General features: G+C 41.7%; 2 protein-coding genes across 6 annotated transcripts; both read left to right on the top strand.

The window, feature by feature from the left end:
• Positions 1-309: 309 nt before the first annotated feature.
• On the top strand, positions 310-1,551 carry LOC137937764 (polygalacturonase inhibitor-like). Its single transcript, XM_068782926.1, has one exon. It carries the CDS (start codon positions 324-326, stop codon positions 1,329-1,331), a length of 1,008 nt encoding a protein of 335 aa, XP_068639027.1. The 5' UTR covers positions 310-323; the 3' UTR covers positions 1,332-1,551.
• A 1,113-nt stretch (positions 1,552-2,664) lies between these two features.
• On the top strand, positions 2,665-18,098 carry LOC137936532 (uncharacterized). Of its 5 annotated transcripts, XR_011109551.1 has the most exons (9): positions 2,666-3,123; positions 3,626-3,799; positions 3,897-3,989; positions 4,115-4,183; positions 15,716-15,922; positions 16,329-16,454; positions 16,551-16,705; positions 16,923-16,986; positions 17,888-18,098. XR_011109551.1 is itself a non-coding variant. In XM_068781257.1 (8 exons), the coding sequence occupies exons 1-7, from the start codon at positions 2,854-2,856 to the stop codon at positions 16,701-16,703; spliced, it is 1,092 nt and encodes a 363-aa protein (XP_068637358.1). In that variant the 5' UTR covers positions 2,666-2,853; the 3' UTR covers positions 16,704-16,705; positions 16,923-17,044. The 5 variants fall into 5 exon arrangements, 4 of the variants coding, with proteins under 4 accessions (XP_068637359.1, XP_068637358.1, XP_068637357.1 ...); XM_068781257.1 differs by lacking the exon at positions 17,888-18,098 and having other exon boundaries at positions 16,923-17,044; XM_068781256.1 differs by lacking the exon at positions 16,923-16,986 and having other exon boundaries at positions 2,667-3,123.
• Positions 18,099-18,131: the final 33 nt, after the last annotated feature.

Here is an 18,131-nt window from a genome sequence, read left to right as displayed (position 1 = left end):
CATGTTCGTCGTGGGTCCAAAACGTCTTAACGAGTTTGAAACCATGAAGGTCATATAAATAAAAATACCCAGCCCATTGGATCCATAAAGTGAGGTTCACTACTAGGCGGTGCCTCCTTTCTTGACTCGTCAAATACCAGCAACAATCGTTGACTCACTGAGCTATTAACTCTTGTTCTCACTTGAAATTCCAGTCCCAGATCGGGAACAGATTAGACAAGACAGATAGTTTAATTTGTAAAAGGCGAACAGAGCCGCCGCCTCCAATTGTCTTTATAGCAGAGAAGAAATGAGGTGGGTAGATAATCCTACAGCTCCTTACCATGACTGCAATAACCCGATTCTCGTTCCTTGTTATAGTCCTCTTCTTCCTCCTTCCGTCCTCTCTTGGGGCAGGCTGCAACCTGGATGACAAGAGGGTTCTCCTAAAAATAAAAGAAGCGCTCAACAATCCATACCACCTAGCCTCCTGGGACCCCAATACAGACTGCTGCGACTGGTATGCACTCGAATGCGACGAGGTTTCCAGCCGCACTATCAGCCTTACCATCTTCAGCGGTCAGATCTCCGGTCAGATTCCGGCAGCTGTCGGCGATCTCCGTTATCTCCAGAATCTTGTTTTCAGAAAGTTATCCAACCTCTCCGGCGAGATCCCTCCGGCTATCACCAAGCTGAAGAACCTTAGGACGCTCAGCCTCAGCTGGACTAACTTGTCGGGACCCGTCCCGGCATTTCTTTCACAGCTCCAAAATCTGGAATTACTTGATCTCTCCTTCAACAATCTTTCCGGCACGATTCCGCCATCTCTTGCCAAGCTAACCAAGCTCCTGGCTCTTCACCTTGACCGGAACCGGCTCACCGGAGAGATACCAGCATCTTTCGGGAGATTCAAGGGCTCCTTGCCTGAGCTGTACCTCTCGCATAATCGGCTTAGCGGGAAAATACCGGAAACTCTCGGAGACTTGGATTTCCGCGTGATCGATTTGTCTCGGAACAGGCTAGTGGGCGACGCTCTGATGCTGTTCAAGAAGACGGGCAGATCGCCGGACTGGATCTGGATCGATTTGTCGCGGAATCTTTTAGAGTTCGATCTATCGAGTGCTAAGTTTCCGGTGAACTTGACGGCGCTGGATATGTCGCACAATAAAATAAGCGGGAAGATTCCGACGCAGATAACAGAGTTGAACGATCTGCGATCATTTAACGCCAGCTACAATCGGCTCTGTGGGGAAATCCCCAAAGGCGGGAAAATGCAATCTTTTGATTATTCTTCGTTCTTCCACAACCGCTGTCTTTGTGGAGCTCCTCTGGACAACAAGTGCAAGCAGTAACGCAGCGAGCTGACCCAATAAGTCATAGCCGCTAACTCGGCTCCAGACTACAGATTCCACCATGGCTGGAGCGCTCCAGCCAGCTTAAAGCTTCTGTTCCAGAGTTGCAATAAAGGATATTTACCAAAAAAACAAAAGACCGACTCTTCTATTACATTTTCCAGAGCTCTTTTAAATCTTTTACTTTTATTTTCTTTCACAATATCTTTATAATGAAGAGGTTCAGGTAATTACACATCTCTATAATGAAGGATGTGAAGGATTCTTACCAGTGTTCAATGGCCAATGGGGATGTGAAGGATTCTTACCAGTGACTCATATTGTAGATAGTCTTACTAGGGACCAAGATTCATTTGGGAAGATCCAAACATGAGTTGTGGAATGGCAAAGAGTATCACTGAACGATTTAGGTGCACTTTGGGATGGATTAAGGAATGGTGGAAGAGGGGTAGGTAATGAGGAAGACTAAGGTGTTACTATGGGAGGTGAAGGAGGACAAGAGGACGGGTAGTGTGACAAGATAGGCAACGGAGTAGTGGAGGACGAAAGTGCAGGTTCCACTTGTTCCATAGAAGGCAAAGAATGGGGTGGTAGAATGAGAGATATTGACGTAGAAAGTGGGGGAAAAAGGGTACTATGAGATTGACCACCCTAGAGTGTCTCCAAACTTCAGCACTTTAGGAATGAATGAAAATGATTTTGGATCTCCGGAGGAACTACGGAGCCCAATGCTCTACTTGTCTGGTGGAGGCGGTAGTGGTGGTGGAGAGTCACATAGGCTAGATAGTGTAGAGCAGTGTTGGCCGAAGTGGCTTTTCAAGAGGGGGTTGAATTTGAGAATTTAAAATTAAAAGATTCGATGCTTAAAGAAAATTAGTATAATTAAAAAACTAATTAAGTAAACACCATAAAAGAACATATAATTTTTTTTTCGATATTCCCCTATTGATAGTCACCACCCAAGAACCCTTGTCGGAAAAATTCCACTAATTACTCTATTAGTTTGAAAATTTTAAATTTAAAGAGATTTCGTCTCTTACAAAATCCCCCAAAGAGATTACAATTAGATTCTACTTCTAGTCGGCCGTCGGACCCTGAAATATCCGTTTGCACCAAATGATTTTTCGTATTGGATTAATTATATCTTTAATTAATTTAATATAATATCAGCTTAAAATCAATTATTACTAAAAAAATTATACATACATACCTACACGCTTCTTAATACCTGCTTCTGCAGTGATACGCAGTAAGAAGTAAGCTCGGAGCTATGCTAAATAGATTCTTGCTTGAACGGAAAGGAGTTACGTGATCGAGATGAAATCATGTAAATGCTCGACGGGGGCCTAGCCTCATGTGCCTCTTTCTTGTATCGTGTGACGTGTCAGTGTAAATTGTGAAGTTTACAAAAATAAGCAGTGTACTCGGTCGCCTTCTCCCGCCATACGCAACCTTTGGGATTTCTGCAGCCGTCTCTTGATCCGAAACCACAACTTGTCTCGAATCGTCTAATCATCTTCGAATGGAGCTCGCGGTGATCGATCTAGCACCGTATCTGGAAGCCTCAGCTAAGTTTCGCGGTGATTCCCGTCGTCCCATAGTCCTTGATCCTGAGCTTCAGCGGCTCTGCTCAGAAGTCAGTCGAACCCTCAAGGAAACGGGAGCTCTCCTCGTGAAAGATCCGAGATGCTCCGTCGCGGACAACGATCGGTTCCTCGACATGATGGAGAGTTACTTTGAAAAATCAAGCGATTTTAAACGTTTGCAAGAGCGGCCACATCTGCATTATCAGGTTCTCTCTCGGTCTCAATCGAACAAGATCCATTTGGGGTTAGGTACACCTCGCTGTGTGATTGCCCGATAATTTGGAGTTGTGAATACAGATTTCAAATGTTTATAGTTTTTGTGCTGGGAACAATGCAAATTGACAATTATGGAGCTAACTAGATTACTGAAATTGAAAGACAAGCACCAGTGAAAATTAGACAATCATTTGGTTATGTTAATAAGATCTATGTCAGATGAACATGGGATTGATTTCTGGATAATTTTGTAACTTTTTTTGTTTACAAGTGGGTATTTCAACATGAATTGCTGACTCTTACATGCAAAGAGTAAATAAAAAGGATCCATCTTGCTTGCTAATTTCGATCAATCTCAGTTGCGGCTCTTTCAAATACTGTATGCTAGAAATTTAAACCGGTTAAGAAAGATGGCTGTATTTGAACATGGTAATTCTGTTTTGCACACAACCTGCGGGTTCGTTGAATATGTTCTTCAAACCATCTTAATAGGTAGGTGTCACTCCTGAAGGGGTTGAGGTTCCTCGCAGTCTAGTAGATGAAGAGATGCAACAGAAAATAAAACAAATGCCAAAGGAATCTCAACCATCATCACCAGTGGGACCAGATCCGAAGTGGAGATACATGTGGAGGGTGGGTCCACGGCCATCAGATACTCGTTTCAAGGTCTCGTTCATGCAAGATTGCATCTCAACCACAGAAATGAAGATCTGCTTTTGGCTTAATTCTATTTTAACTTTTTATTGCTATGAACTACATGTAGGAATTGAATGCTGAACCCGTGGTTCCAGAAGGATTTCCTGAATGGGAAGAAAATATGGATTCCTGGGGCCACAAAATGATTTCTGCGATTGAGGTGAATCTCTCTGTTTTATTACATAATTTTGATTTTTTTTCTTACCCATCATACTGACATAGTTGAATTTGTATCACTGGCTCATTGTTGAGGTTTATCATTCTTTTGGTTCTAAACTTGGACAGGCTGTTGCTGAAATGGCTGCAATTGGGTTTGGGTTGCCAAAGGATTCCTTCACATCTCTTATGAAACTGGTAATTCAGCTGTGTCAGCTTACTTTCTGATTGGAGCATTGTGATTCTTTCTTCTTCTTTGTCCTTTTTTCTTTCCGACCTTTTCACTATTGAGGCATTACAAAGGAGGGCTTTGGGTAAGATCTACGTGATATTAAAAGATTTAATTGCTCATTACAATAAAGTGCATATGTTTTGCATGTGTTTCCATAATGGGTATTGATGCTATCTGTAATAGTTTTTTTATATTACTTCTAACCTTCTAAATCTATTTAGTGAAGGAAATGACATTGGCTTGCCTTGCTGTCATGTGATTAGTTTCACTTGACAATGAATTTTATAATTTGAAGTTCTTTGTTTAGAATAGCGATGTACTTTTGTTTCATGCAAAACTTAAATACATGTTGGAGTACAATGATGGGACCCACAAAGATTAAAGGGAAATGGAAGATCCAATTACAAATATGGGTTTTCATCTCTTCTTCATTGGTGTCAGGGACTCCTCTTGGATCAGAGAATACCTGGAGATCATACCCATTACTATCTCAAACAACATGACCAGTTCCAGCTGGACCCTGGTTAGTGAAAGATAAGCCATCAAAATTGAGTTTGCGCTTGCTAGTTGGAAGTAGAGATCATAGTGTTGCGACTTAGGCCTTTGGCTCAATGTCACATGGAGAGGGGGGGTTTCTTGTGTGAGATCTTGGGTCCAGGTCTCACTAGGAATAAGGCTGTGTATGTGTGTAATCACCATTTAAAAAAAAAGGAGATCGAAGTTGTTTCAAGCCTTCTCCAATTTGAAATAAGGAAGAGAGTGTTGGATATGAGAGATAGAGAGACAAGAGGAAAAAGTAAGAAGCACGTAAACATTAAAAGAGTTGAGGCTGAATAATCCCCCTACTTGTGCCCTATCCTTTTTATTAAAAGAATCCTGATTATAGCGTGAGTCTAAGAGGAAGTTTCTCTTTGTACAAAAGATTGCCTCCTACAAATAGTCACTCACTCCCTCACTGATACTACTAGCTCATGCCAATGTTGTACAAAAGACTCCCTCATATATATAGAAACTAACTCTCCAACTAAAATTATTAGTGTTTAATTTCAAAGTAACTCTGCCTCTAATTTGAAATTACTCATGCCCCCTTTAATTACTCTTCTTAATTTCCCTTTTGCCCCTCCTTACATCCATTGGACCCTAGTCGTTGTTAATTACACTCTCATGCCACCACACCAGCTAATAACTAACACAAATTACTACTGCTACCACCTGAGATTCCAACATTCCTTCCCCCTTTCAAAACCATGTCCTTATGGTTGGAAACTAGGGTAGTGAGCCAAGAATCCATCCTCATACGGTTGGAAACTAGGGTAGTGAGCCAAGAATCCATCCTCGTCCTCCCAAGTAGCTACTGAGAAGGGTGAGGCATCCCTTCCCACCAAGATTTTTGTTTGCAGTTGTGAGTGCCAACGAATGCAGCACGTCAAGATTATCAAGGGTTGAGGGCTGTGGTCACCATCCTGCAACAAGGGGCAGGCTAACCTCTTGAGGAGTCCCAACATATGGCTTTAGCTGTGAGACATGAAACACCGGTTGAATCACACTATTGGACAAAAGCTTGAGTTTATAGGCTACCAAACCCATTTGCCTTAGCACTTTAAAGGGCCCATAGAATTTGGGGGCAAGCTTCTGGTGTTTTCTTGTAGCAACAGATTTTTTTTCTATTTGGCTGTAGTTTCAAATCATCGAATGCTTAAAGATCATAGTAGAGTTTCATTCTTTCTTGGTCTTGGAGCAACTTGTGCTTTAACAATTTTAAAGTTTCATCCCTCGCTTGAAGAGTCTGCTCAAGTTCAGATGCTTGCGTAGTCCTAACAACATATGTAGGAAATGCCAACAGAGAATTGTCATAGAGTGCCTAAAAGGGAGATATCTTCAAAGTTTAAGTGGTTGGTAATGTTGTTGGAAAGCTCAACCAATGGTAAAAAGGACACCTGCTGCTTCGGTTTGTCATTGGCAAAGTAATGAAGATAAGTCTCCAAGTACCTATTTAAAACCTCTGCCTGGCCATAAATCTGTAGTGGTAAGCAATACTCATTTTAAGTTGGTAGGCCTAAAGAGTAAAGAATTCCTTCCAAAAGGAGCTAAGGAATATACATTTGCGATCCAAGACAAAGCTATGAGGCATGCCGTACAATTTAGCATAGTTTTAGACAAATACCTCCGCTACTTGTTTGGCTAAAAAGGGATGCACTAAAGCACAGAAAAGGGCAACTTTGAGTTTGTCAATCACAACCAATATGATGGATTTACCTTGTGAGCAAGGCAGTCCATTAATAAAATCCATGGCAATATCATCCCTCACTCTCTCTAGAATGGGCAATGGTTGGAGGAGGTTGGCTGGAGTTTGATGTCTCATATTTGCTGTGTTGACAGATGCGACATGAAGTCATGAAGTTCTTCACATCAGTTTTAATGCCTCCCAAAAGAGTGATGATTTGAGACACATGTACATGTGTGTAAATCCTGCATGACCAGCAATAGGAGTGTCATGGAACTCTTTGAGAATAAGTTGACTGAGAGGACTACTCTGAGGTATTACAACTTGTACTTTGTTGAGAAGAAGTGAATTCTTCATGGAATAATGTGGACAGGTGCTAGGCAAATGATACCCTCTTGAAGCAGTTCAGCAACTTGCTTCTGAATCTTCTCCTTGTGGATTTGTTGGTAATGATATGGTCATATATTCGACAGAGCCGAGCCATACACAATTAGAATCTAGTGGTTGTGTGGTCATCTAAGTGGCAGACGTGATAGTGCTGAAAAGACAATATCGTAGTGCTACAATATGGTTGTGATATTGGGAGGAGTTGGAAGGTCAGTGTGATTTGAAATAAGAAGGCCTATGCAATTGGTGCCAATTGGCTCCTAATCCTCCCAATGCACCTTGTGGCCCCCCAATAAGGATTCCATGGTCATCTGCTTGAAATTCCAAAAAATCATGCCTATATTATGGATTCCCAAGAAGAAATCCACCCAACCCCTTTGATGGGCAGCACATAAAAATTGGTGCTAACCTTGCATCCTTGGACCTCCAACTTGACCCCTTTGCTCTTGGTGGAGCAATTGAGTCACTTCCCATCCTACCATGATAGTAAACAAAGAAATTTGGCATAATGGAAGTCCTAACTTTTTGGTAGTGTGTCCATTGATGAAATTATGCGTGTTCCTACCATCCACCAACACCCTTACAACCTTGGACTTAATGAGTTCGTTTAGCTTCATTGTATGCAGCTGTACTATTTCTACTAGAGCATGAAAGGACATGCCTGGACTGCCGGTGATATCTCTTGTCGACCTACTCCTCTTGTATTGGGTTCCTCGTCCTCCGTCACTAGGTAGAGTTGAAACAGTTTTGTGTGGGTGAATTTCTTGTCACAATTTTAAGCAGCCTCTATGAACAACAAGCCTCTATCTCTTCAAGAGTGAGTATCGTGAAAGACCTTCTCGAAGCAGTGTTTCTAGGTGAAGAATTGGCCCTTGTACTTGGAGTGATGGATTGACCTGGTGTCCTGGACAAAGTTGCCCTTCTCTTTCCTTTCGTGAGGTGAAGTTTTTTTCCCATCGCCTGAGCATATTTAATGGCAGCAGTGAGTGACGAGGGCTTGAATACTTGAACCTCTGCTGCAATTTCTGGTTTCATGACATTTATGGAGCGCCCTTGGATTAGTTCAGAACACTTCACGCAATTTGCTTGTTTCTCAAACTCGGCTTGATTAGTTCACACCATGCTTGTTTCCCTAAGTTTTCTCAAAGCTGTATCAAAGTTCTCATACTCAGATAGCTCAAATCGAACACATAAAGCTCTGATAACTGTGGGCCAGTCAAGGTCCGAATGGGTCTTCAAATACCACAAGTACTACAAAAAATGCTTCCCCTTCAAGATGAAAGTACAATAGGAGCACCTTCTGGCCTTTCTCTGTTTTGCGAAACGCGAAGAACTTCTCAACTTTGGCAACCTATTCTGTCAGGTTGTCATCTACCTTATTCTTTGGGAACTCGATTTGCTCAAACCTGGGCTGGATGGTACTGGAGTCAGGCTTGAGTTCAAGTGATGACTTTGGCTGGTCCTTCTTCTTCTTAAAGTAAACTATAGTTCCTCACTTGTCCCTTCCTCGACCATAGGCTTCTCCTTTTATTAGCTGAAGTTGCTGAAGGAATTGCACCAAAATTTGTACCATACATGCATCAATGTTCTTAAATTTAGTTAGTTTACCCAACCGAGCAGTCAACCTGTCAATACGAGTTGTGGTCACATCCATACATGAGGCCAGAGTTTCAACTTGCTCTGCCTTTGGTTCAGGTGTCATAGAATCAATTGATTCAGTGGCAAGAAAAAGAAACAGATAGTGGCGCAGAGAAGCCTGATGCTCTTTCTGAAATAACAAAACTAATGCTTTGATGTTGTTTTTCCTCCACAGTCCCTTGAACCGGTCTGCTTTGGTTACAGTTTGTTACAGCCCTTCCCAATTCGAAATAATGAAGAGAGTGGTGGATATGAGAGAGAAGAGAGACAAAAGGAAAAAAAAGAAGAAGCATGTCAAGGAAGCTTGGGACACACAAACATGAAAATAGTTGGAGGCTGAATAATCCCCCGACTTGTGCCCTATCCTTTTTATTGAAAGTATCAGAATCATAGCATGAGTTTAAGAGGAAGTTTCCTCTTTGTACAAAAGATTGCTCCTATATTTAGAAACTCAGTTTCCCACTAAAACCACTAGCTCACTCCAATGTTGTACAAAAGACTCCCACCTATATTTATAAACTCATTTTCCCCCTAAAAGTAGCTGACAACATTCGTGTTTAATTGGAAACTAACTCTCCTATAATTAGAAACTACTAACGCCTCCTCTAATTACTCCTCTTAATTACCTTTTTGTGCTCCCCATCCCTTACATCCAATGCTCCCCTACTTAGTGTAGTTACATTATCATGCCACCAAACAAGCTAAAAACTCGCACAAATAAATCCTGCTTCTATCTGAGATCCTAACAGTAGCTTTCCTTTTCTGAAATTGGTAAACAGTTGCGAGAATCTCCTTACAACTGAGCTGGGAAAAGGAGGCATTTCATGTAGTGTCCTAGTTTCCCCCAAGTGAGCTTGATGTTCTGCCCAAGGTTATTTTGTTTCTTTCTAGCCACAAATTCGAAGGGACAGCAGCTATTGTGGGCCTCCATAAAGCTTTCCCATGTGTAGGAAGAGGCCATGAGTGGCAAAGGATAATGAGTTGTGAAAAGGTGCTGGGGAAGCAAATGGAGATGCCACATTTGGTGGTTTCAAATGATATCATTGGTTAATGGGATTGAAAGAGTGCCTCATTATGTGATTTGTGAAGAGTATGGCTGCTTCTTGTGTTCTTTCACGTAAATAGTTTCAGAGACAATAAGTTCTTTTTTGAGAGGTTTCAGATGTATCACTGAGCAGTCGGATCGTTCTCCTGAAGCCAGCATTGTTTAGCTTCTGCATTTTAATGTTGACTTTTACATACAGGATGATAACGCATTAACTGCTTGGTAGATCTTTATGTTTGCTCTTCTGTGATGGTTTAGGCTTTTTGTTCTTTTTTTTTTATTTTTATTTTCAACTTTTACTGCCTTGCCAGGCATTTCAGTGAAAACTGTTGAAATATTCTTCTAATCATTTATTGGCAAAACAAGTCAGATACTAAATTAAATCATCCATTTTAATAATGTGAAGAAGCATTGTTTAGAAAGTTCCATGCAATTTGAGTTTGTTGTTCTTGGTTCAATAAAGGAACCACAACTCACGGTATTTGTAACGTCCAGTAGGTGGTTTTGGATTCAGACAAGCCAAAGGACAGTGTAGGATATGTGTGGGCTGTTGTTCATGATATATACCATTGTAGCTACATACTGTAAAATAGTAAAATCTTTCTTTCTTTCACCATTTATTTCACACACTTACATCTCTATTTATATACATAATTTTTCAGTTATTCGTAACCCGTCTCTCGGATCATCTCTGAGGCCGTAGCTACAGAGGACTTCTTCCTCTGTTTTTACGGATCTGGAAGACCGTTCCAGAGGAAGAAATCCTCTGGAGGAACTCACGCCAACAGTCCCCCGCAAGTTGGTGCGTATATATCTTTGATGCCCAACTTGCCAAGTGAGTTGTAGAAGTTCTTATTGCATACTGTTTTTGTAAGCATGTCTGCCAACTGGTCTTCAGATTTAACAAATGGAAATATAATTATCTTTGCCTCAAGGTTTTACTTGATGAAGTGCCGATCTACTTCCACATGTTTAGTCCGATCATGCTGAACTGGGTTATGTGAAATATCAATAGCCGCCGTATTATTGCAAAATAAGTTCATCTCATAGTTTGAGCCAAAACTAATTTCGGTTAATAATCTCCGAAGCCAGAGAAACTCACAAAGCCCCTTAGCCATCCCACGAAACTCAGCTTCAACACTTGATAACGCTACCACCTTTTGTTTCTTACTTCTTCAGGTAACTAGGTTCCCTCCAACAAACGTAAAATAGCCTAAGGTGGATTTTCTATCTGAAATATTCCTTGCCCTGTCAGCATCTATATAACCTTCAACCTTTAGGTGATGGTTTCTTGAGAACATGAGTCCTTTTCTAGGGGAGGACTTTAGGTATCGAAGAATTTGATTCACAACATTCATATGATCTTCACTTGGACAATGCATTGGCTTACTACACTTACTGCATATGCGATATCAGGTCGTGTATGGGAGAGATATATAAGTTTCCCAACCAACCTCTGGTATCTGCCTTTGTCTGTTGGCACTTGGTCTGGGTATTTTCCAAGCTTGTCATTTGGGATAATTGGGGTATCTGCAGGTTTACACTCCAATAGTCCAACTTCTGATAATAGATCTAGTATATATTTTCGTTGGGAAATGAATATACCTTGTTTGGACCTAGCAACTTCGATTCCAAGAAAATATTTGAGTCCTCCCAGATTTTTCATCTCAAATTCTGTTGCCAATTGCTCTTGAAGTCTTGCTATTTCTTCTGGATCATCTCCCGTAATGATCATATCGTCTACATACACTATCAAGGCTGTTACTTTACCTCGTCGATGCTTTAAGAATAGCGTATGATCTGAGTTGCTTTGTTTAAAACCATATTTTCGCTTTGCCAAACTCAATCGCCCAAACCATGCTCTAGGAGATTGCTTCAAGCCATATAAAGTTCGCTGGAGTTTGCACACCGTCCTTGCTTTAGAATTTGCTATATATCCTAGAGGAATATCCATGTAGATTTCTTCTTCAAGATCTCTATGGAGAAAAACATTTTTTACGTCAAATTGGTGCAGTGGCCAATCAAGATTAGCTGCAAGAGATAACAAAACTCTAACAGTATCCAATTTGGCCACTGGTGAGAATGTCTCTTGATAATCCACGCCATATGTCTATGTATATCCTTTTGCTACTAGCCTTGCTTTGTACCGTTCAACTGCTCCATCCGATTTGTATTTGATGGAGAATACCCATTTACATCCCACTGTTCTTTGACATTCAGGTAAAGGAACAAGACTCCAAGTCTCATTTTTCATTAATGCCTCCATTTCTTCCTTCATAGCTTGAGTCCACCTAGGGTCTTTCAGAGCTTCATCAACACTTGTGGGAATATGGTGTGAGGAGAGTTCATTTGAAAACTTCTTGAGGGGTTCAGACAGTTGTTTTGTAGACACATAATTGGCATTAGGATATTTTGATTTGTTTCCCTTCTCTTCGGGGGAATATCTTGTCAGAGGTAGGTGGTTTTGTCCACCCCTGATCCACCTGGGTTAGGTACTTGGCTAGCCAATACAACCCAACAGACCGATCTGTTAGGTGCGGAAAGTTACCGCCTACAAGAGTGGACAAAACCACTTTGACACCCACCCCTCCCATTCTTGACCGCCTCTCACGGGATTCGAACGCTGGACATTGCGTGCCTAGCTCTGATACCATGACAACGGCTAGCCAATACACCCAAAATACCGATCTGTTAGGTGTGGAAAGTTACTGCCTACAAGAGTGGACGGAACCACTTTGACATATCTGTTCGGTGGTTTGCTCCGATTGGGCCTGACAGGTAATTCATAGCCAACAGGAATAACCATATCATTAGAATTTTGAGGTGTGATAGGATTACTTACCTCAATGATATTCTTAGGAGATGGGTCATTGGATATTGAGGGGAGGAGGGGTACTGCTTCATCATTAATTTATGAGGATATCTTCTCTAGATCTGGTTCTATAGTGGTTGCTATATTAGTGTCCTTGAACCAGTCAAATGTCATCCAATTTAACTCTTCTTCTCATGTCTCCTCCTGAAGAGAGGAATTGGATGTAGCGGACTAGTAGTAAGATTCAGATTCAAGAAACGTGACATCCATAGTTACATATGTGTGCCGAGTAGTTGGATCGTAGCAGCGATACCCTTTTTGATGGACCGCATATCCCAAAAACAAACACCGAATGACACACAGATCAAGTTTCGAGCGCTGGGTTTTGTGGAGATTAACAAATACAACACAACCAAAAATTCGAGGGGGGAGCATGAGCACCGAGGGTAATGAAACATAGTTTGATAGGACTTGTATGTTAAGCACCTAGCCAATACTACCCAAAAGACCGGCCTGTTAGGAGCGGAAGACATAGGTACTTAACCCAGGACCATAACATCACACCCCACCTTCACGAGCCAACGACCACGGCGGCGCAACGACATTGGCCCAACCGTAGCATCGCAACAGTGGCGCGACCTACCAGTATTTTAATCCAGCCTTTGCGGGCAACGCAGCGGCACTGGCCCAACCGCAACATCGCAACAGCGGCGCGACCTACCAGTATTTAAATCCAGCCTCTGCGCCGTTGCCGGGATTCAAACTCGCGACCGAGCGCTAGCTCTGATACCAAATGTTAATCACCTAGCCAATATTACCCAAAAGACCGGCCTGTTAGGAGCGGAAGACATAGGTACTTAACCCAGGACCATAACATTGTAGGGGAGTCTTAAACTCAAGAGTTTTAGAAGGCATACTATTAATGAGGTAGACAGCCGTAGTAACAGCATCAGGCCAATGATGGCTTGGCACTTGAGTCCCAAGTAAAAGAGCTTGAGCTGTTTCAAGAATGCGACGATTTTTTCTCTTTGCAATACCATTTTGCTGATGAGTCTGGGGGCACGAGGTCTTTTAACAACATGAATCAGTCCATGTTGTTGGAAATAATCATGGAACTGATGATTCACATATTCTCCACTATTATCAGATCAAAGAATTCGAATATTGGTAGAGAACTGTGTTTGGATTATCTTATGAAAGAATTGAAAGGTATGAAAGACCTCATCCTTGTGTTTTAACAAGTAAAGCTAAGTCATTCATGTGCAGTCATAAACAAATATGACAAACCAACGAACACCAGACCTAGCATCTTTGGGGGAAAGACCCCACACATGATAGTGAATTAAAGCAAAAGGATTATCACTCTTATTCATACTTAACGGATAATTAACTCGATGACTTTTAGCTAGAATGCAAGTCTCACAGTTAAAATCCAGAATTGACAAATTCAAAAATAGATCAGGAAACATATGTTTCAAATACCCAAATGAAGGATGGCCTAATCGACGGTGCCACATCAAAATTTGTTTCACTTTGAGGTCGCTCGGGTGCTGCATGTGATATGCACGACCTACGCTGAAATCTTCCATGTAATAGAGCCCCCTCCTCTTAGTACCATGCCCAATGATCTTCTTGGTGAGCATATCCTGAATAAGACAAAATGTAGGGTAAATAAGAACCACACAATTCAACTCGTCCGTAACTTTACTCACTGATAATAACTTGTGAGAAAGAGAGGGCACGAGTAGTGTATTAGATAATGGTAGAGCTGGAGATAACATCACTGTTCCAGCCCCTGTTACTGGAGAGATAATTCCATTAGCGTTGGCAATGCTATTTCACCGAGGAGCAGTGTGTTGAGAAAAATCATTTGCATCAAATGTCATATGGTCCGTTGCTCCAGAGTCAAGTATCCACGCTTTGCAATCATCCTCTCTAGTGGATCCGAGGAGAGCATTACCTGGGTTCGCATCCGTCTGAGGAGGTTGAGGGAGATCACCGTTCAAATACCCCAGTTTGTCTTTGTCTGATATATACATCTCGACAATTTGGGATAAGTCGAGTCTAGTCCAAGTCGAGTCTTGGTCTGAGCCTGGTTTGAGTCGAGTCCGTTCCAAATCTGGTCCGGGTCGAGTCTGGTGCAGTCCGAGTCCGGTCCGGTATGAGTCTGGTCTGAGTCAGGCCGGCCAATCCGGTCCAAACATGGTCTGGTTCGAGTCCGGTCCGGTCCGAACTCGGTCAGGTCTGAGTCGATTGGCTTCGAAATTAAATGTTGCTCCCTAATTTTGGGTGCGTTTAATTCCGAAGGTTCATTGTCCCCGCGACGATACCTCTGAGCCGTGCGGGATGAGAGATTTTTCGCTGCGCAGGCCATTGTCCTTGCAAGTGCCGTCGGCAGTGGAGAAGCAGGATTTGATTTCGAAACTTCATCGTCCCCGCAACGCTGCCTCTGAGCCGCGCGGGACGAGAAATTTCTCGCTGCGCAGGCCATCGTCCCTGCGAGCTCCGTCGGCAGTGGGAGAGGTCTTCGACTTCGAGCTTCCGACTCCAAGATTAAGCCTCCATTCTCAACAATCCGTTCGCGTCGAAGAAGCAGCAGTCACAGGAATCTCCGTAGTCGGATTTTTCTCCCTGCGTAGTCGCCGAAGCCGATCTCTGGTTCAGACCCGCTCTGATACCATGTAAAATTGTAAAATCTTTCTTTCTTTCACCTTTTATTTCACACATTTACATCTCTATTTATATACATAATTTTTCAGTTATTCTTAACCCGTCTCTCGGATAATCACCGAGGCCGTAGCTACAGAGGACTTCTTCGTCTGTTTTTACGGATCTGGAAGACAGGTCCAGAGGAAAAAGTCCTTTGGAGGAACTCACGCCAACACATACCTCTTTGGTAAACAGTGAGACGAGTAAAATTTATGGATATCAATAGGTGGCCTCCAAAATGGACTGTGATGATTAAGCACATTTTTATAATGTACAATGTTGATGAGTGCTGATGTTTTGCTTCCCCTCAAAAGTGAAAAAAAGATTATCATTTAATTTTTGGTTTCACCTTCTGACTAATTAGTTTCCAAATGCGGATGTTATCTCCATTTTGCTCCTGTTCTGAAGGTGCCCTTGATCTACCTTGTGTCAGTTAATAATTCTGACAGGAACTAATCTCATAATTCTGATACAGGAAAGGGACGTGCCTTTGTGCATGTGCTTTTTTTACTCTTGTTCATAACATTTTGTAACAAAATAGTTCATGTGATTGTCATTATCAACCATAGAGGCAAGAACAAAAGGCTTTATGTTGTCTTGAAAACATGCATGCTTGTCAGATTTTTCATCATTCTTCTCCGCAATCTAATTTTGCCAGAAATATTATATATATTACACTCCAGGGTCCTCATCTGCTTGCTCCTACTGGAAGTGATCTCCAAAGTTATGGGAATGAGGGCACTGTCTTTGCTGGATATCATTATGATCTCAACTTCTTGACTATCCATGGGAGGAGTAGATTTCCTGGGCTCAGTATTTGGTTAAAAAATGGACAAAAAGTAGAAGTCAAAGTGCCCATCGGTTGCCTACTGATCCAGACTGGAAAGGAGGTCAGTTTCTGGAATGAATTTGAGGCTGTTGTTTACCTTAAGTAAGAAAGAAAGTTTGTTGAGATTTGCAGCCTGAGAGGTAACATATTATTGGGTTGGGATTATGAAATGTTTTTTATTTTTTATTTTTTAAATAGTGCTGAGGGATTATGAAATGTAAATCAGACTGATGCTCAAATGCACCACTGTGAATGGTCCCGTTGATGGATCTCATCCACCCCAACATAAATGGGTTCTGATCACAAGACCATTCATCACAGCTCCACGTTTCAGTGTAACATGAAATTTTGCATTTCAGATAATCCACTCACCAAATTATTGGGTTACAGAAGAGAAAAACACATGAAACTAAAGATATTATATGTTTATTATAATACACTCGTAACATTATACTACTCTTTTGCAGCTAGAATGGCTTACTGGTGGAGAATGTATAGCAGGTATGCACGAGGTCGTTGTGACAAGTAGGACAACTGAAGCTATAAAATTAGCAAAGAACCAAAACCGGAGCTTGTGGAGAGTTTCTTCAACGGTTTGTGGAAAAGATTAGCTTTCTTGCTTCAGGAATTGATAACGGATGTTTCTGTGGTTGATTTCTTACTGTTTCCTTTTCTGATGCCAATGTCAGCTGTTTGCCCACATTGCCTCAGATGCTTTGCTAAAGCCCTTAGGACACTTTGTGGACTCACCTTTGGCGGACAAGTACCCACCCATTTATGCAGGGGAATATGTTGAGCAAGAACTTTCTGTTATCAATCTCAAAGGGAAGAGCAATAATTGAAGGTGTTAAGATGAAAAATCCTGATTTACTTCTACTGAAACTGCATATTCTCCCCCCTGGTTCCAATTAACTCAAGAATTCTAATTGTTACTGGGAAATTTAATTGTATAATTTAGTCAAATTGTCAGGAAAGACCACCTTATTTGAAAATTTTCTGGCATGTCATGGAATATCTCTTCGTGTTTATTGAATCTAACTAATGTTTGAAACTACTGGAAGGGCGATGCTTGGAGAGCCTGTGAATAGCTTGGCTCAGCGAGAGTCAGTATGGGCTAGTTATCAGGTAAATGTGCAACCACGACTTGACACATTTGATAGATATGAACAGTTAGCTTGACCCTGCATTATCTTGGATGACAAGTGGCGGATTATTGGCTGCAAACAAACTCCTGCTGTAAGCTTTTTGTGTACGGTGGAGTAATGTAAATGGCGTTGAAGTAAATGATCATGCAGTTGGAAGGCCCCAAGACGGTTACAGATCCGAGTCCAACGTTTTTGATGCATATTCTCCACGGACAAATCAGGCTTAATAGCAGAACCAGCATCAACCCTGTATGATTTCTTCACAAGTGTTTGATAGAAATGCACAAAGGCGTGAACTTTTCACTATATTAATCATCAAAGTGATGCTTCCATGGAAAGACCAAGCAAGTCTAGAAAAACTCCAAAGATGACTGCCAGATTCCAAACGGCAACGTGGTTGATATTTTTAGTCTCCTTGGGTGAAGCACTGAGGCCAGGCGTGAGCCAGGCTTGTCCAATCTCATATTACTCTGTCATAATGCAGCTCTTACCATGCAGGCAAGCCGTGACTCCTTTCAGCCCTTCCCCCCCAAGTGAGGTCTGTTGCGTCATCGTCAAAGCTATAGGACAGCCTTGCCTCTGCTCCGTTCTGAACGGTCCACCCATATCAGGAGTTGATCAAAGCATGTCCATGTTGCTTCCATCAAAGTGTTCTGCTAATTTCGGGCCATGTATATCATTTAAAACCCTTTTGGCATGATTGATGTTTCACGGCTGATCCAATACGAGCTATCTCAGCTATTGATAGGACGAATTAAGATAGCTATTGATCATGGATCAGCTCTACTGATGTCTTTCATTTAAAGCAGCCACATTCAAACCTCATACTTGAGTGTAAATTGGTCAGTATACTGATAAGTCATTCTTTATATGTTTTGCAGGTCTCCCTGGAGCCTAAAAGGATGGATGGTAGGATCAGTCGGGAAAATAATTCAAACATTGCGGCCAATCTGATGTACTGGACATTCTAAGCAAATAAGAAATTGTTAGCGTCCTCTAGTAATTTGTAACTATTTCAAGCAGAACTCGGTTTGTTTTCTCTTGTTTTCGTCTAGTTAATTGGCAGAATGGAACAATGGAAAGATTCCCATACATTGGTATTTGAAGTGTTGCAAATTGTCGTAG

This window comes from Aristolochia californica, unplaced genomic scaffold, assembly GCF_029961685.1.
Source record: "Aristolochia californica isolate CCGP_79_NKW_82.1479 unplaced genomic scaffold, dmAriCali1.0.hap1 SCAF_7, whole genome shotgun sequence".
Taxonomy (NCBI): domain Eukaryota; kingdom Viridiplantae; phylum Streptophyta; class Magnoliopsida; order Piperales; family Aristolochiaceae; genus Aristolochia; species Aristolochia californica.
This window is presented reverse-complemented; position numbering and strand designations above follow the sequence as displayed.